Source organism: Symphalangus syndactylus, chromosome X (genome assembly GCF_028878055.3).
Source record: "Symphalangus syndactylus isolate Jambi chromosome X, NHGRI_mSymSyn1-v2.1_pri, whole genome shotgun sequence".
NCBI classification, from domain to species: Eukaryota; Metazoa; Chordata; class Mammalia; order Primates; family Hylobatidae; genus Symphalangus; species Symphalangus syndactylus.
This window is the reverse complement of record NC_072447.2, coordinates 111,531,646-111,551,745: the sequence shown is the minus strand read 5'-3', so window position 1 is coordinate 111,551,745 and position 20,100 is coordinate 111,531,646. Positions and strand designations below refer to the sequence as shown.

General features: G+C 45.4%; 1 protein-coding gene across 1 annotated transcript in view; it reads right to left on the bottom strand.

Moving 5' to 3' along the window:
• Window positions 1-261: 261 nt before the first annotated feature.
• Window positions 262-20,100, bottom strand: part of FRMPD3 (FERM and PDZ domain containing 3) — an 82,086-nt gene continuing 62,247 nt past the window's right edge. Inside the window, exons 15-16 of the mRNA XM_055268646.2 lie at window positions 6,389-7,210; window positions 262-4,224 (exon numbers count right to left, since the gene is read on the bottom strand). Coding sequence (XP_055124621.1) covers window positions 1,160-4,224; window positions 6,389-7,210 — 3,887 coding nt within the window. The 3' untranslated portion in view covers window positions 262-1,159. The remainder of the gene's footprint in view (window positions 4,225-6,388; window positions 7,211-20,100) is intronic.

The window sequence follows — 20,100 nt, the reverse complement described above, 5'->3', positions numbered from 1 at the left end:
TAGGAGGTGTGTGTCAAGGTGGATGTTAAACAGTGTGAATTCCCTTCCAGATGACTCCAGAGAGGGAGAAAGAGGTGCAGGACTGCACCGGGTAAGGCGCTCAGCTTCTTTTCTTAGAGAGACAAATCCACAGGGTCAATACACAGCCAAAAGCATATACTCAGGATTAACATATCACGCTAGCTTCCAGAAGTTTAAGATATAGTCATCAACACCCCCCACCCCTCCCCCTTTCCCCCCTCCCCCCACCCCCCTCCCCGATCCACAGCTAAGTCAAACTCCGAAGGACAGTCTGTCTGGTAGAGAGATGTTGAGAGAGGAGCCTCATGCCTGCAGCAACAGCCCCTGTGCTGGGCTGGGCCGGGCTAGGCGGGCTCCTGGGCCTGCACTGGGTCTCCCCAGGCAGACGTTTTCACCAGGTACCTTACCCAAAACGAGTGGGGTGATCCCAGATGCTTGCTCCCTAGTGGACTGAGCTGCCCTGCCCATCAGCGAGGGGCAGGGCACTTTGGGGATGGCTGGTGTGGAGCTACTGGACCTGGAGGTGAGGGCTCCCCAGGCTGCCGGCCAGCTGGGCGGCTGCAAACAGCCTAGTGTGTCTGTTTTCTGCAGACATCTCACCCAGGCACAGGCCTCAGGGTGGCACCTGCCAGGTGAGTGTGAGCCCAAGGTGGTTGGGCACATCTGGACTGAGCGCCCTCTCCCCTCGGCACGGCAGTGTGGCCTGCTGCTACTGTCACTGCTCCCAGCAGGGGAGCTGATGCCACGAGGAGCTCAAAGCCTGAGGGTCCGCTTGCTTCAGGCTCTGGCTCCCCCAGCGCCCAACATGGATTGAGCAGGAAGTGAGCCCGATGTCACCGCTCAGCCCCAGAGAAGAGATAAAATACAGCTCTGCTGTGAGCAGAGTGAAGAGGGGCCTTTGCCCTCACAGTGAGGCCCAGAGGCCAGGAAAGGGGTGAGGACACCCAGGGCTGCAGCTAAGCCTGCAGCCCTTAAGAGAGAGCCTCAGTCAAGAGAGTTTCCACTCCCCGGAGACTGATGGGCTCTTGGACCCTGACTGGCCCAGCAGACACAGACACACTCACCACAAGATGCAAGGACCACAAAGCTCAAACCTGGGGCCATGGTTGGGGAAGGGGGACAGGTGTGGGCAGATGCCCTACTTAATAAGGGTTTTTAAGGAGTGGGTGAATGTGCTCATAACAGTCGCCGAAGTTGGGGAGCCTGGTGGATGCTCTGTGGCTGCCCCTGCAGCTGCTGCCACCTGCTGCTGCTGCTGCTGCTGCTGCTGCTGTTGTTGTTGCTGCTGCTGTTGTTGTTGTTGTTGCTGCTGCTGCTGGTTGAGGTTACGGGCTGTGGACTCCTCAGCTGCACGCAGCAGGAAGGTGTAGTTCCTCACCACCTCTTCTACCTTGGCCAGCAGCTCTTGGCGCTGGGCCTCGGAGCGCACAATGAACACCAGCCGCACGAAGGTCTCAATGAGGCTGCTCAGCACCTGGAAGCTGCCCGTGATGGCTGCCAGCATGTGAGTTGGGCTCTTGTCCACATTGGCCACACGGCGGCAGGAGGCCCGGAGCTCCTTGAACTTGAGAGCTAGCTCGAGCTTATACTCAGAGATCTGAGAGACATAGGGCTTGGGGGCACGGGCCTCGGGGCTGGCCACACACTGCCGCAGGACTGTCAGCAACTCGTTGGTGTCCAGCCGGGCAGCCAGGAAGCCATCAGGGAGGCCATAAGCATGGGCCCGCAGGGCATTGATCTTGGCCAGGCTCCCCTCGAAGGTGGACACACGGAGGTCAATCTCCTGAGTGCGGGAGGCCTCAGGGCTGCTGCTGCTGCAGGTAGCAGCATCCAGCACCTGCAGGGTCCTGCTCACCACAGGCACCACCTGCTCGTCCAGCTTCATGCCAGGCAGGATCTTCATGGGGATAGAGTAGGAGAGCTCATCCTTGCCATCACTGGCATCATCTGCCATGTCACACTTGCGGTAGTAGAAGCAGTAGCGGATGGAACAGCACTTGCTGCTCTCACTGTCCTCATCTAGCTCGGCAGGCTTCCGGTACACCTCCTCGGGCAGTGAGAACACGGCCATCTGTCTGGGGCCTTTGGTCTCTGGGGCAACCTGGACGTAGAAGGGGTCTCCCAGTGTCGGTGACTCCAGAGACCTGCTTTTGGGACCCAAGGCTATGGGGAGGCTTGTCTCTACCTCCTTGGCCTCCCTGGGCAGCATGCCCAGGGGAGGATGTGGGTAGACATCCGAGGTCAGCGAGGCCCTGTCACCCTGGTCCAGCTCACTGATACTGTAGCGGCGCATCAGTTTCCTGTAATTGGGAGCTCCCAGACACTCGCCCCCCGAGGCACACGTGGTCAGGCACGAAACACCACTCTCAGGGTCTGATCGGCACTCTCGGGATTCCAGGCTGGTAGAACGAATGCGCCGGACATTGATGGGGCTGCTGAGGCTCACGCCTGGGCCAGCCTCTGGCTGCCTCTGGCTAGGGAGGACCCTGTCCCTTTCCCTCCCCCGGAGGCTGGGCACTGGTGTCTGGGTGGCTTGTGGCCGGCCCCCCCGGCAGATGCGCTTGCAGTCGCAGCTGCGCCTCTGCTCACGGGACATGCCAGGCCCCTGCTGCACAGGGCTGCTGCGGAGCTGGCAGCTGCAGCGGCCAGGTGCTGGAGGTTGCAGGTACTCAGTGCCTGGCAGCTCCCCCTGGCTTGGTGGCTTTAGAAGTTCCTCAAGGAACTCCAGCTCATACTGCTTTACCTTCTGCAATTGGGCCTGCCGCTCATCTGTCTCCTTCTTCTGGCGGGTTGGGAAGGTGGCAGAGAATAAATTGCGTAGCCGGAAAGGACCTCGGGATGACTTGGGTTTTGCAGGGCCTTCAGAGGTCGAGTGGGCTCCATTGAGAGTTGTTTCAAGCTTCCTAGAAGGCATGGTGCTCACCTGCCGGCTGGCAGCCTGAGACCTCAGTGGGCTCTGGCCTCGAGGTTGGCAGCTGGGGCTCTGACCTCGAGACTGGCTGCTGGGGCTGTGGCCATGAGGCTGACAGCTGGGGCTGTGGCTTCTTGACTGGCAGCTGGGGCTCTGCAGAGCCATGGGGTAGGTAGCTCGGGGAACCAGGCTGGTCTCTTCGAGCTTGCTTCTTTTTGGTGTGCTCTCCAGCTGCACCTTCTCCCCTTGGCTGGAGATGGTGCCCTGCTTCTGCAGGGTGGGCTTACCACCCTCTGGTCCGCCTTTGCCTACCGCCTCCCCTGTAGCTTGCTTGCCCACTGACTCTCGGCTTGTTCGCAAAAGATAGCTTTTGGGAGGGAAATTTTGAACAGGCAGCCTGTCCTCTTGTTGGGAGAGGTGCAGGCTGTCAGACCGGCTGCCTGTGGGTGCTCTGGGGCTGGAAGAGACCTCTGCGCCCAGCTGATGCTGAGAATTCCGTGAGGTCTCTGGAGCACTGGGGCTAATTTTGAACTTCAGATTCTTATTGGCACTGCTGCTCATCATGCTAACCTCTGGCCTCCCCATGCTGGCCTCCAGCCTTCTCTCACCCCTGCTGGGGGGGTTCCCCAAAGCCCCACCAGCAGTGACTAGACTCTTACTGTGAACCACTTGCTGTAGAGCGGCCGAGATGATGGCAGGGGTCACACTGCCCTTTGGGTCCAGGATAAGCTTGGGGCTCAACCTGACCTCCTTGGGCAGGTTGTCCCTCAGCTCAGAGACCTGCTCGTCACTGAGGGATGATGTGGCTGCCCTCAGTGACATTTCTAGGCCTGCCCTAGTGTGGCCAGGCCCTTTGTCCTCAGGAACTGGGGACAGCAGACTCAGATTCTTCTGTTCACTGAGCTGTGGGGACAGTGCTGGGTGCACTGCCAAGGAGTATGTTCGTTCTCCCTCTACCTGGCCCTCTGACTGGGGCAGCTTCCTCCGAGCGCCAGGGGGGCCAGGACTCTTGCCTGTGGCGATGGGTTGGAGAGATGAGTTGGGATCCGGGCGCCCGAGAGAGTAAGGGGCCGTAAGAACGGCCTGGGCTGCACAGCTCTGGATCCGGAAGGGCAGGTCCTTGCGGGCAAGGAGGCTGTCCTTGTTGAGGTGCTGGGCCAGGAAGTAGGTGGTGTTCTGGTGCTGCTTCATGGCCGACATCATCTCTGACATGTCTGTGAGCTCTGAAGAGTTGGTTTCATGACCCGAGTCCAGCGATGATTCAGGGGTGATTGTGGCCAGCACAATCAGACCTGGAGGAACAGGGACAGGGCTTGTTATGCTTACTGAAATCAAGTTCTTTTCCAGCTCTACACGGTTGTCCCTCAGTATTCATGGGTGATTAGCTCTAGGACTCCTGAAGATTCCAAAACTTGCAGACGCTCAAGTCCCTGATATGAAATGGCATAGTATTTGCATGTAACCTATGTACATCTTTCCATGTACTTTAAAGCCTCTCTAGATTACTTATAATACCTAACACAATGTAAATGCTATGTAAATAGTTGTTATACTGTGTTGTTTAGGGAATAATGACAAGAAAAATCTGTACATGTTCAGTATAGACATATTTCTTTTTTTCAAATATTTTCGATCTGCAGTTGGTTGAATCAGTGGATGCAGAACCCTCAGATACAGAGGGCTGACTGTATAGGAAGTGCATAGAAGCCAAGGTTAGCCAGCAGTATTTCCAGCTGGAAAAAAACAGTCAGGCCTGGCGAGAATACAGGGCTGAGGGTGGGAAGAGTGGAGGGGAGGGGACAAAGAGGGGCAAGCTATAAGAAGGGGATGAAAGGCTGGAATCCAAAACAGAAGCAAAAGAGGTGGCGAGAGGATCTGGGCAGTTTTATGGCAAATTACCATGCAAATCACATGCAAAACAGCATGCTAATCACAACTATTTTTAGATTCAACAGCTAGGAAATTTTTGTTAATTGTTCTAAAGAGGGGCTGGCAAAGAGAGGTCTCTCTCTGTCCCTCCTCATCTGGCCAGGCCTGCCTACAGTCATTGCAGCTGAGGCCATTTAGCTGAGCTTGTCCTCTCTCCAGCAGCCACATGGGACTCAAGCCTAGGAGCAGCTAGCACTCTCTCCAGACTCTAAGCAAAGAGAAATGCCAGCCCTGGGGGCCAAATACATGGGGGCTGCCCAATGTCAAGGGTGTCCTCACACATGGAAAAGGCAGGCTCTCTCTGACCCCAATCCCTCGTGGTCCCTATTCCTCCCTATTCCTTTTCTGTTGCTGTGTCATTTACCTCTTCTCTTTCTTTTTCTTTTCTTTTTTTTTTTTTTTTAAGAGTCTCACTCTGTCACCCAGGCTGGAGTGCAGTGGTGCAATATCGGCTCACTGAGACCTCCGTCTCTTAGGTTCAAGTGATTCTCCTGCCTCAGCCTCCTGAGTAGCTGAGACTACAGGTGCACACCAGCCCACGCAGTTAATTTTTGTATTTTTAGTAGAGACAGGTTTTCACCATGTTGGCCAGGCTGATCTCGAACTCCTGACCTCAAGTAATCTGCCCACCTTGGCCTCCAAAAGTGCTGGGATTACAGGTGTGAGCCACCACGCCCGGCTCTCTTCTCTTTTTTTTAAGGTGTATGTATATGGAGGGACATATGTGTGACTATGGGTATGTGTCTGACATGTGTTTGTCTACAAGATGGACATACGTGTGTCTATAACAGGGAACAGCATGCATGTTGTATGGTTCTCCTATGAACTAATACTCAGTAACAATAGCTACCACTTACTGAGGCCTTACTGTGTGCTAGGCAGTGTTTACATGCTTTGCATGAATGATCTCATTCAATCCTTATGACAACCCCATGTGATAGAACTTTTATAAAACCCATTTAAGATGACGGAATGAGGCTCAGAGAGAGTAAGTGCCTTGCCAAAGGTTACACTGACAATGATTGAAGAAAGCAGGACTTGGGTGCATCTGATTCAGAGCCCATGTTCTTAAGCAGGATAAAGACCTCAGCCATGAGCAGTGATGGCCCTTGGCTCCCCTGGTCCCAGGTCACTGGGTAGTGAGTTGGTCGTTTTGCTTTTCTTTCAATCATGTGCATGCTGGATGTTCTGTTCTTCACCTGTCTTCTACATCTCTCACAGTTTTTCTCTGATCCTCCATCCTGGCCTGCATCCATAGCTGTCATGACCCCAATCCCTGGGATCTATCTGTAAGGCATTTCCAAAGAGATGCAATGACGAGAGCCAGAACTCTAGCTAGAGCTGAGCAGCTGCTCCCTGCTGAAACATCGTTGCTCCTCTGACCCTATCTAAACAACCTTTGGTACATCCACTGCCCTGACATACCTCAGTGACTCTGACACCTATTTGGGAAGACACAATGTTACCTACTGGCCCTTCTTGGACAAGAGAAGGGGGTGGAAAGAGGGAGAAGGAATCGGTCATTACCTGCAGTCTGTGGGGGTGGTGGGTGTGGTCCATCCTCGGATGCAGCCAGGGCTTCCAGAGCCTGCAGAGTGGACACCAGGGCATCATCTAGCTCCTGGGCATGATCTCGAACTGTCCGGGTCTGCACACTGTCAATCAATGTCACTGGAATCTCATCGTACAGAAGCCCACGCAGGTGGCGTCCTTGTTCCTGGCTCTGGGCAGCCCGGCGCTTGGGGTCATCCTCATCAGAGCTGTTGTCTCGGAAACCAGGGGGTGGGGCAGCAATGGCTGGCAACAGAGAAGTTGTCTCATCTTCTTCCTCCTCTTCCTCCTCACTCCCAGGTGGTGGGAGGGACATCAAATCTACTATATTGTCACGAGAGGAGCCAGGCTTCCCACCTTTGCGAGGGCCCAGCTGCTCCTGAAGTTTGGCTTTGCAAGAGTCACAGTAGAAATTCAGGGCTTCAGCCCCAAGGGAATTGTCCAAGGTGTAGGACCGGGCCCTGCTGGCACAAGGCTCGTGGTCTAGGCTAGCTGCATCAAAGTCATCAGGGACTACCTCATAACCTTGGCCAGAGCTTTTGGATGTGGGGTCAGACTTGGTTCGGGGCCTGGTCTCTTCAAAGAAGATTAGGTTCTCGTTGACATCTGTCCGGCTTTCCTGCTCCTTCCTTTGTTCCCGCATATGGAGGTAGCAGAAGCTGACAAGCTCAGAGTCGGCAGGTGGGGGCGTGCAGCGGCTCGACTTCCTGGGGCTGGTGCCCACGCTGCCCACATAACTACTCTCCTTTTTCCCCAGGTGGCCCCCAGTGACAGGGCGGTGGGCGCTGTGCATGTAATCTAAACCCAGAAAGAGAATCAACAGATGAGTCCTGGTGCCAAGGATTGTGGATGAGCTCCCTTGTCGTCTCTGGCCCATGTCTCTGCAGCACAACCGAGTGGCAGGTCCCAAGACAAAGCATTACCTGGCTGCCAAAGATTAGGGGTAGGGAAGTTGATGAGCTATGTTACTGCTGACCCTAAAAGTAGAGTGAATAGAGTCTAATAACCTGAGCTGCTAATAGCCCCATCACCTCTGAAATGGGAAAAGGCATGGGGTATGGTAGGGGTGGGGGTGAACACCCTGGTTTAGGGCCTGGTATCTGGGCATAGCTGGACTCTTACATGGATACCCTCTATCTGAAAGTCAGCTGTAAACGTATGTCCCACTTGGAACTGTTCCTGCCCCGGTCCCCACCCCTTTTCAGAGCTTTTCCAACCACCAGTGCTCTGTTGTTCTTGTTATTTTGAATCTCTTCTAGCAGAAGGAAATAAATCTGACAAGTTACTAATGCTTTAGTTAGAACCTGTTAAACAGGCTACATATAATGCCCAGGAGTTTGCATTTCAAAGAGGCCTGTTGATGGAGGGATCCTAAAAGAATAATGCTCTATATTAGAATTCCAGGGTCTGAATGTGTAAAGTATATGGGAGATATGCTGGGATGTGCATATGTGGGAGGAGGGCAGGGAAAGCATTCTTATAATTCTTCAAATTTTATTCTTTTCTGCATTCATGCAGGGCCAGCCCTACCTGCTACACATACATGTGGCAAATGCTCTCGTCAACCGCTCTTAATGATGGTAGGTGTGTGCATCTGAGAATTATCTATAGCAAATGCTTTAACTGTGAATACCTTCTCTCACTGTTTTTGGAGCTCTTCCCCATTTTATCTGTGAGAATATACTCGGACAGCAGACAGACAGATGACAAACAAGCACTAACTTAGGCTAAGGTCCTAATAGACATGATCCCACTTATTCTTCATAACAACCCAGTGAGGTAGTTATTATCATTATTCACATTTTACAGATAAAGAAACTGACTCGCCTAAGGTTACACAGACCAAGTGGTAGACTGGATTTCAGCCTAGGTCTGAAAGACTTCAAAACCCATGTTTTTAGCCATTACCCTTATAACTCATCATGGTGGTCAAGATGCTGGAAAACAAGCCTCTGAAATGCCACTCAAACTCCAGTTTGACAGAGTCAATATGCCAGTATTGCCTTTCACTAGAAATTACATCTATGACAAAAGTACCGCACTGGCACCTAACAATAAAACCCCCAAATACAGGAAGAAAAAACTGACAGAATTGAAGGGAAAAATACACAATTCAACAACAGTAGTAGGAGACTTTAATACCCTACTTTCTTTCTTTTCTTTTCTTTTCTTTTCTTTTTTTTTTTTTTTTTTGAGACAGAGTCTCACTCCGTTGCCCAGGCTAGAGTGCAGTGGTGCAACCTCGGCTCACTGCAGCCTCCACCTCCTGGGTTCAAGTGATTCTCCTGCCTCAGCATCCCAAGTAGCCGGGATTGCAGGCGCCTGCCACCACGCCTGGCTAATTTTTTGTGTTTTTGGTAGAGGCGGGGTTTCACCATGTTGGCCAGGCTGGTCTCAAACTCCTGACCTCAAGTGATCCACCTGCCCTGGCCTCCCAAATGCAGGGATTACAGGCGTTACCCACCGCATCCGGCCAATACTCCACTTTCAATAATGGATAAAACAACTAAGCAGAATATCAACAAGGAAACAGAGGACCTGAACAATACTATAAATCAAACTAGACCTAACCAAAATCTACAGAACCATCTACTTAACAGCAGCAGAATATACATTATTCTTAAGTGCATATGGAACACTGTTGTGTATAAACCATATGTTAGGATATAAAATAAGCCTTACTAGATTTAAAAGGAATAAAATAATACAAAATATATTTTCTGAGCACAACATAATTAAATTAGAAATCAGTTACAGAAGGGAGTCTGGGAAATTCACAAGTAGAAATCAAACAAAACACTTTTTTTTTTTTTGATACAGGGTCTTGCTCTGTCACCTAGGTTGGAGTGTAGTGGTGCAATCTTGGCTCACTGCAACCTCCACCTCCTGGGCTCAAGTGATCCTCCCGCCTCAGCCTCCCAAGTAGCTGGGATTACAGGCACCTGCCACCACGCCCGGCTAATTTTTTGTATTTTTGGTAGACATGAGGTTTCACCATGTTGGCCAGGCTGGTCTCAAAATCCTGGCCTCAAGTGATCTGCCTGCCTCGGCCTCCCAAAGTGCTGGGATTACAGGCATGAGCAACCGTGCCCAGCCAAAACACTCTTAAATAACCAGGCTGTCAAGGAAAAAAATCACAAGAGAAATTAGAAAATACTTCGAGATGAATAAAAATGAAAATACAACATACCAAAATTTATCGAATCTAGCTAAAGTCGTTCTTTTTTAAAATTTTTTTATTAATTTATTTTTTGAGATGGAGTTTTGCTCTTATTGCCCAGGGTGGAGTGCAATGGCACAATCTCAGCTCACTGCAACCTCCACCTCCCGGGTTCAAGCGATTCTCCTGCCTCAGCCTCCCAAGTAGCTGGGATTATAAGCATGTGCCACCATGTCTGGTTAATTTTGTATGTTTAGTAGAGATGGGGTTTCACCATGTTGGTCAGGCTGGTCTCGAACTCCTGACCTCAAGTGATCTGCCTGCCTCAGCCTCCCAAAGTGCTGGGAGTATAGGCGTGAGCCACCATGCCTGGCCTAAAATAGTTCTTAAAGGGGAAATCTGTAGCTGAAAGTGCCTACGTTAAAAAAGAGGAAAGATTTCATATGAATTACCACAAATTTCCACTTCTACCTTAAGAAACCAGAAAAACAAGAGCAAACTAAGTAGAAAGAATGAGTAAGACCTACTATTTGATAACGCAATAGGGTGACTACTGTCAATAATAACTTAATTGTACTTTTAAAAATAACTAAAAGAGCCAGAGTAATCAGACAAGAGAAATAAATAAGGGGCATCCAAATCGGTAAAGAGGAAGTCGAATTGTCACTGTTCACAGATGATATGATCATATACCTAGAAAACCCTGAAGACTCATCTAAAAAGCTCCTAGATCTGATAGATGAATTCATTAAAGTTTCAGGATACAAAATCAATGTACACAAATCAGTAGCACTGCTATACACCAACATTGACCATGCTGAGAATCAAATCAAGAACTTAACCCTTCTTACAATAGCTGCAAAAAAAATAAAATACTTAGAAATATACCTAGCCAAGGAGGTGAAAGACCTCTACGAGGAAAACTACAAAACACTGCTGAAAGAAATCACAGATGACACAAGCAAATGAAAACACAGCCTATGCTCATGGGTGGGTGCAATCAATATTGTGAAAATGACCATACTGCTAAAAGCGATCTGCAAATTCAATGCAATTCCCATCAAAATGCCATCATCATTTTTCACAGAACTAGAAAAAAAAAATCCTAAAATTTGTGTGGAACCAAAAAAGAGCCCACATAGCAAAAGCAATCCTAAGCAAAAGAATAAATCTGGAGGCATCACATTATCAGATTTCAAACTATACTACGAGGCATGGTACTGGTATAAAAATAAGTACATAGGCCAATGAAACAGAATAGAAAACCCAAAAATAAACCCAAATACTTACAACCAACTGATTTTCAACAAAGCAAACAAAAACATAAAGTGGGGAAAGGACACCCTTTTCAACAAATGGTGTTGGGACAATTGGCTAGCCCCATGTAGGAGAATGAAACTGGATCCTCATCTCTCACATTATACAAAAATTAACTCAAGAGAGATTAAGGACTTAAATCTAAGACCTGAAACCATAAAAGTTCTAGAAGATAACATTGGAAAACCCCTTCTAGACATTGGCTTACACAAGGATTTCATGACCAGGAACCCAAAAGCAAAAGCAATAAAAACAAAGATAAATAGTTGGGACTTAATTAAACTAAAGAGCTTTTGCACAGCAAAAGGTACAGTCAACAGAGTAAACAGACAACCCACAGAGTGGGAGAAAATCTTTGCAAACTATGCATCCAACAAAGGACTAATATCCAGAATCTACAAGGAGCTCAAACAAATCAGCAAGAAAAAAACAAATAATCCCACCAAAAAGTTGGCTAAGGACATGAATAGACAATTCTCAAAAGAAGGTATACAAATGGCCAACGAGCATATGGAAAAATGTGCAACATCACTAATTATCAGGGAAATGCAAATCAAAATTACAGTGCAATATCACCTTGCTCCTACAAGAATTCGCCATAATGGCCAGGTGCGGTAGCTCACGCCTATAATTCCAGCACTTTGGGAAGCTGAGGTGGGCAGATCACAAGGTCAGGAGTTCAAGACCAGCCTGACCAACATGGTGAAACTCCATCTCTACTAAAATACAAAAATTAGCCGGGCATGGTGGTGCATGCCTGTAATCCCAGCTACTCAGGAGGCTGAGCCAGGAGAATGGCTTGAACTCGGGAGACGGAGGTTGCAGTGAGCCAAGATCGTGCCACTGCACTCTAGCCTGGGTGACAGAGCAAGACTCTGACAAAAAAAAAAAAAAAGAAAAAGAAAAGAAAAGAATGGCCATAATTTAAAAATAAAAAAAAATACATGTTGGTGTGGATATGGCAAAAAGGAACACTTTTACACTGCTGGTGGGAAAGTAAACTAGTACAACCACTATGGAAAACAGTATGGAGATTCCTTAAAAAACTAAAAGTAGATCTACCATTTGATCCAAGAAGTCATTATATGAAAAAGGCACTTGCACATGCATATTTATAGCAGCACAATTCACAACTGCAAAAATATGGAACCAGCCCAAATGCCCATCAACCAACGAGTAGATAAAGAAAAATGTGGTACAGTTGGGCACAGTGGCTCATGTCTGTAATCCCAACACTTTTGGAGCCGAGATTGCACCACTTCACTCCAGCCTGGGTGACAGAGCAAGATTCCAGCTAAAAACATTAATAAATGAATATTAAAAATTTTTTTAAATGTGGTTGATGAGATTGGACACATTCAGGGTGGTATGGCTGTAGACTAAAATGTGGTAAATATATACAATGAAATACTACTCAGCCATAAAAAGGAATGAAATAATGGCATTTGCAGCAACCTGGATGGAGTTGGAGACCATTATTCTAAGTGAAGTAACTCAGGAATGGAAAACCAAACATCATATGTTCTCGCTTACAAGTGGGAGCTAAGCTATGAGGATGCAAAGGCATAAAAATGATAGGATGGACCTTGGGGACTTGCGGGGAAGGGTGGGAGGGGGTGAGGAATAAAAGATTACACACTGGGTACAGGGTATACTGCTCGGGTGATGGGTACACCAAAATCTAAGAAATCACCTCTGAAGAACTTATCCATGTAACCAAACACCACCTGTTCCCTAAAAACTATTGAAATAAAAATAAAATAAAATAACTAAAAGAGTATAATTGGATTGTTTGTAACACAAAGAAAGGATAAATGCTTGAGAGGATGGATACCCCATTCCCCATGATGTGCTTATTTCACATTGCATGACTGTATCAAAACATCTCATGTACCCCATAAATATATACAACTAATATGTACACACAAAAATTAAAAACAAAACAAAAATAAAGGCAAAAAAAGAAGAGCAAACAACCCAAAGCAAGTGGAAGGAAATACATAGAGGATAGAAAAAAAAATAGAGAAAATCAATGAAACTAAAAGTTGGTGCTTTGAACAGATTAGCTGGAAAGATCAAACAAAAAAGAGAGAAGACTCAAATTACTAAAATCAAGAATGAAAGAAAGAATATCACTATTGACCATACAGATATGGAATTGATTATAAGGGAATATGAATAAGGATATATCAACTGGATAACCTAAATGGTATGGACAAATTCTTAGAAATATACAACTTAGGCTGGGTGCAGTGGCTCGCGCCTGTAATCCCAGCACTTTGGGAGGCTGAGGTAGGTGGATCACTTGAGATCAGAAGTTGAAGACCAGCCCAACCAACATGGTGAAACCTCGTCTCTACTAAATACAAAAAATTAGCTGGGCATGGTGGCACATACTTGTAATCCCAGCTACTTGGGGGGCTGAGGCAGGAGAATAGTTTGAACCCAGGAGGTGGAGGTTGCAGTGAGCCAAGATTGCACCATTGCACTCCAGCCTGGGCAACAAGAGCAAAACGCCATCTCAAAAAAAGAAAGAAAGAAAGAAAGAAAGAAAGAAAGAAAGAAAGAAGGCAGGAAGGAAGGAAGGAAGGAAGGAAGGAAGGAAGGAAGGAAAGAAAGAAAGAAAGATACAATTTGCCAAAACTGATCAAGAAGATAGAAAATCTGAATAGACAATAAGAGGAAAAGAAATTGAATTAGGATAGGAATTAAAACTCCTCCCTCACCCCCCAAAAAAGTCCAGGCCCAGGTGACTTCACTAGTGGATTCCACCAAATGCTGAAAGAAGCACTTATACCAGCCTTTCACAAACCCTTCCAAAAATCAAAAGAGGAGAGAACACTTCTTAACTCATTATATGAGGCCAGTACTACCTTGATACCAAAACCAGACAAAGATGTCACAAGAAAACTACAGACCAATGTCTTTCATGAATACAGACACAAAATCCCTCAACAAAATACCAGCCAACTGAATTCAGCAACATCTAAAAAGAATTATACACCATGACCTAGCAGTGTATAAATACTAATAAACTGAATCCAGCAACATATAAAAAGAATTACATACCATGACCAAGTGGGATTTATTGCAGTAATGCAAGGTTGCTTTAACATCCAAAAATCAATGTAACACACCATGTTAATAGACTAGAGGACAAAAACTACATGATCATCTCAATAGATGCACAAAAACATAAATAAAAACATAAATCTAACACCCTTTCATAATAAAACACTCAATAAACTAGGAATAAAAGGGAACTTCCTCAGTATGATAAAGGTTATCTATAAAAAACTCACAGCTAACATCATACTTGATTCAAATGAAAGGATAAAAGCTTAGATCAGGAAGAAGACCAGAATGTCTGTTCTCACCATTTCTTTTCTTTCTTTCTTTTCTTTTCAGTCTGGGGTCTGTCCAGATGTTCTCACCACTTCTATCCAACACTGTACTGACTGAAAGTTCCAGCTGGGGCAATTAGGAATTAAGATGAAATATAAGACATCCAGATTGGAAAGGAAAAAGTAAAACTATCTCTTGCAGCATACAAGCTCAATGTACAAAAAATCAATTTTTTTTGTATTTTTATTTTTTGAGATGGAGTCTTGCTATGTCGCCAGGCTGGAGTGCAGTGGCACAATCTCGGCTCACTGCAACCTCCCCCTCCTGGGTTCAAGCGATTCCCCTGCCTCAGCCTCTTGAGTAGCTGGGAAAACAGGCACACGCCACCACACCCAGCTAATTTTTTGTATTTTTAGTAGAGACAGGGTTTCACCATATTGGCCAGGCTAGTCTTGAACTCCTGACCTCAAATGATCCACCTGCCTTGGCCTCCCAAAGTTCTGGGATTACAGGCATGAGCCACCATGCCCGACCTCAATTCTATTTTTATACACTAGCAATGAACAACCTGAAAATATAATTAGAAAGCCCTTCTATTTACAATAACATAAAAAAGAACAGTTATAAATATACTTATTTTTTATTATTTAAACCTTATTTTACTTAATAATTTGTCTTTTTAAAATTCGACTTTGTCTTTTAACTAGTTATGAATTTAAAAAGGAGGACAGGGCAGGGTCAAGATGGCTGACTAGAAACAGCGGCAATCAAGTTTCTCATGGAAAAGAATCATAATAAGCATGTGAATCCTTTACTGGCAACCAACATATCCAGGTTCTCTCATCAGAACTGACCAGGAGGTCGGCATGATCCATGGAGAGGAAGGAAGAATAGTGTGGTGAGGTGGCCCACCTGAGAGCCACACAAGGCAAAGGAGCCCCCATCCCCCAGCCAAGGGAGGCGCCTCCTTGAGTGACATCTCCAGGCGCAGGAGTGAACCAGATGAATAGGGCCTGACGTGAACTCCCAGCAAATAGCAGCAGCCCTACAGAAGAGGGACCTGACCATTGAAAGAAAAACAAACAGAAAGCAACAACAGCATCATCAACAACAAAAGCTCCCACCAAAACCCCATCCAAGGGTCTTTGAGGCTTCAAAGATTGAAACTACACAAACTCATGAAAATAAGAAAAAAATCAATGAAAAAAAGCTCAAAACTCAAAAGGCCAGAGTGCCTCTTCTCCTCCAAATGATCACAACGTTTTTCCAGCAAGGGCACAGAACTGGATGGAGGATGATAAGAACGAATTGACAGAAGTAGGCTTCGGAAGATAGGTAATAAAAAACTATGCTGAGCTAAAGGAGGATGTTCTAACCCAACGCAAAGAAGCTAAGAACCTTGATAAAAGGTTAGAGGAGCTGCTAACTAGAATCAGTTTAGACAGGAACATAAATGACCTGAGGGAGCTGAAAAACACAGCACAAGAACTTCATGAAGCATACACAACTGTTGATAGCTGAATCAACCAAGTGGAAGAAAGGATATTAGAGTTTGAAGACCACCTTGCTGAAATAAGGCATGCAGACAAGACTAGAGAAAAAAGAATGAAAAGGAATGAACAAAGCCTCCAAGAAATATGGGACTCTGTAAAAAGACCAAACCTACGATTGATTGGAGTACTGCAGGGAGACAGGGAGAATGGAAATAAGTTGAAAAACACACTTGTGGATATTATCCAGGAGAACTTCCCCAACATAGCAAGACAGACCAACACCCAAATTCAGGAAATACAGAGAACACCACTAAGATACTCCACGAGAAGATCAACTGCAAGGTTGGGTGCAGTGGCTCACGCCTGTAATCCCAGCACTTTAAGAGGCTGAGGCAGGCAGATTACCTAAGGTCGGGAGTTTGAGACCAGCCAGACCAACATGGAGAAACCCCGTCTCTACTAAAAATACAAAATTACCCAGGTGTGGTGGTGCATGCCTGTAATCCCAGCTACTCGGGAGGCTGAGGCAGGAGAATCACTTGAACCTGGGAGGCAGAGGTTGTGGTGAGCTGAGATTGTGCCATTGCACTCCAGCATGGGCAACAAGAGTGAAACTCTGTCTCAAAAAAAAAAAAAAGAAGAAGAAGAAGATCAACCACAAGACACATAATCATCAGATTCTCCAATTCTCCAAGGTTGAAATGAAGGAAAAAATGTTAAGGGCAGCCAGAAAGAAAGGCCAGGTCACCTACAAAGGGAAGCCAATCAGACTAACAGCAGACCTCTTAGCAGAAACTCTAAAAGCCAGAAGAGACTGGGGGCCATGCTGGGTGTTGTGGCTCACGCCTGTAATCTCAGCACTTTGGGAGGCAGAGGTGGGTGGATCACTTGAGGCCAGGGGTTCAAGACCAGCCTGGCCAACACGGTGAAACCCTCTCTCTACTAAAAATACAAAAACTAGCTGGGTGTGGTGGCATGTGCCTGTACTCCCAGCTACTCAGGAGGTTGAGGCAGGAGAATCACTTGAACCCTGGGGACAGAGGTAGCAGTGAGCCAAGACTGTGCCACTGCACTCCAGCCTGGGCGATGGAGTGAGACCCCGTCTAAAAAAAATATTGAGGACAAATATACAACATTCTTAAAGAAAAGAATTTTCAACCCAGAATTTCATATCCAGACAAACTAAGCTTCACAAGTGAAGGAGAAATAAAATACTTTCCAGACAAGCAAATGCTGAGGGATTTTGTCACCACCAGGCCTGCCTTATAAGAGCTCCTGAAAGAAGCACTAAATATGGAAAGGAAAAACCAGTACCAGCCACTGTAAAAACACACCAAAATATAAAGACAAATGACATCATGAAGAAACTACATCACCTAGTGTCCAACATAACCAGATAGCATCATGATGACAGGATCAAATTCACACATAACAATACTAACCTTAAATGCAAATGAGCTAAATGCCCCAATTAAAAGACACAGACTGGCAAATTGGATAAAGAGTCAAGACCCATGGGTGTGCTGTATTCAGTAGACCCATCTCATGTGCAAAGACACACACAGGCTCAGAATAAGGGGAAGGAGGAAAATTTACCAAGCAAATGGAAAGCAAAAAAAAAAAAAAAAAAAAAGCAGGAGTGGTAATCCCAGTCTGTGACAAAACAGACTTTAACACAACAAAGATCAAAAAAGACAAAGAAGGGCATTACATAATGGTAAAGGGAACAATTCAACAAGCAGAGCTAACTATTCCAAATATATATGTGCCCAAAACAGGAGCACCCAGATTCATAAAACAAGTTCTTAGAGACCTATGAAGAGACTTAGACTCCCACACAATAACAGCGGGAGACTTTAACACCCCATTGTCAATATTAGACAGATCAAAGAGACAGAAAATTAACAAGGATATTCAGGACTTGAACTCAGCTCTGGATCAAGTGGACCTAATAGACATCTACAGAACTCTCCACCCCAAATCAACAGAATATATATTCTTCTCAGTGCCACATGGCACTTATTCTAAAATCGACCACATAATTGGAAGTAAAACACTCCTCAGCAAATGCAAAAGAAATGAAATCATAACAAACAGTCTCACAGACCACAGTGCAATCAAATTAGAACTAAGGATTAAGAAACTCACTCAAAACTGCACAATTACATGGAAATTGAATAACCTGTTCCTGAATGACTCCTGGGTAAATAATGAAATTAAGACAGAAATCAAGAAGTTCTTTGAAACCAAGGAGAACAAAGAGACAATGTACCAGAATCTCTGGGACACAGCTAAAGCAATGTTAAGAGGGAAATTTATAGCATCAAATGCCTACATCATCAGAAAGCTAGAAAGATCTAAAATCGACATCCTAACATCACAATTAAAAGAGCTAGAGAGGCAAGAGCAAACTAATCCAAAGGCTAGCAGAAGACAAGAAATAACTAAGATCAGAGCAGAATTGAAGGATATAGAAACACAAAAAACACTCCAAAAAAAAAAATCAATGAATCCAGGAGGTGGTTTTTTGAAAAAATTAACAAAATAGACCACTAGCTAGACTAATAAAGAAGAAAACAGAGAAGAATCAAATAGACACAATAAAAAATGATACTACTGACCCCACAGAAACACAAACTGCCATCAGAGAATACTATAAACCCCTCTATGCAAATAAACTAGAAAATCTAGAAGAAATGGATAAATTCCTGGACATATACACCCTCCCAAGACTAAACCAGGAAGAAGTTGAATCCCTGAATAGACCAATAACAAGTTATGAAATTGAGGCAGTAATTAATAGACTACTAACCAAAAAAAGCCCAGGACCACACGGATTCACAGCCAAATTCTACCAGAGGTACAAAGAGGAGATGGTACCATTCCTTCTGAAACTATTCCAAAAAATTGAAAAGGAGGAACTCCTCCCTAACTCATTTTATGAAGCCAGCATCATCCTGATACTCAAACCAGGAAGAGACACAACAAAAAACAAAACTTCAGGCCAATATCCCGGATGAACTTCAATGAAAAAATCCTCAATAAAATACTGGCAAACCGAATCCAGCAGCACATCGAAAAACTTATCCATCACAATCAAGTTGGCTTCATCCCTGGGATGCAAGGCTGGTTCAACATATGCAAATCAATAAATGTAATCCATCACATAAACAGAACCAAAGACAAAAAAAACACATGATTATCTCAACTGATCCAGAAAAGGCCTTTAATAAAATTCAACATCCCTTCATGTTAAAAAATCTCAACAAGCTAGGTATTGATGGAACATATCTCAAAATAATAAGCTATTTATGACAAACCCACAGCCAATGTCATATTGAATGGGCAAAAGCTGGAAGCATTCCCTTTGAAAACCAGTACAAGACAAGGATGCCCTCTCTCACCGCTCCTATTCAACATAGTATTGGAAGTTCTGGCCAGGGCAATCAGGCAAAAGAAAGAAATAAAGGGTATTCAGATAGGAAGACAGGAAGTCAAATTGTCTCTGTTTGCAAATGACATGATTGTATATTTAGAAAACCCCATCATCTCAGCCCAAAAACTCCTTAAACTGATAAACAACTTCAGCAAAGTCTCAAGATACAAAATCAATGTGCAAAAATCACAAACATTCCTTTACACCAACAATAGACAAGCAGAGAGCCAAATCATGAATGAGCTCCCATTCACAATCACTACAAAGAGAATAAAATACCTAAGAATACAGCTAACAAGGGATGTGAAGGGCCCTGTCAAGGAGAACTACAAACCACTGCTCAAGGAAATAAGAGAGGATACAAGCAAATGCAAAAACATTCCATCCTCATGGACAGGAGGAATCAATATTGTGAAAACGGCCATACTGCTCAAATGAATTTACAGATTCAATGCTATTTCCATCAAACTACCATTGACGTCGTTCACTGAATTCGAAAAAACTACTTTAAATTTCATACGGAATCATTGAAGACCCTGTATAACCAAGACAATCCTAAGCAAAAAGAACAAAGCTGGAGGCATCGTGCTACCTGACCTCAAACTATACTACAAGGCTACAGTAACCAAAACAGCATGGTACTGGTACCAAAACAGACATATAGACAAGTGGAACAGAACAGGGACTTCAGAAATAACACCACACATCTACAACCATCTTATCTTCATTGAACCTGATAAAAACAAGCAATGGGGAAAGGATCTCCTATTCAATACATGGTGCTGGGAAAACTGGCTAGCCATATGCAGAAAACTGAAACTGGACCCCTTCCTTACACCTTATACAAAAATTAACTCAAGATGGATTAAAGACTTAAATGTAAAACCCCAAATCATAAAAACTCTAGAAGAAAACCTAGCCAATACTATTCAGGACA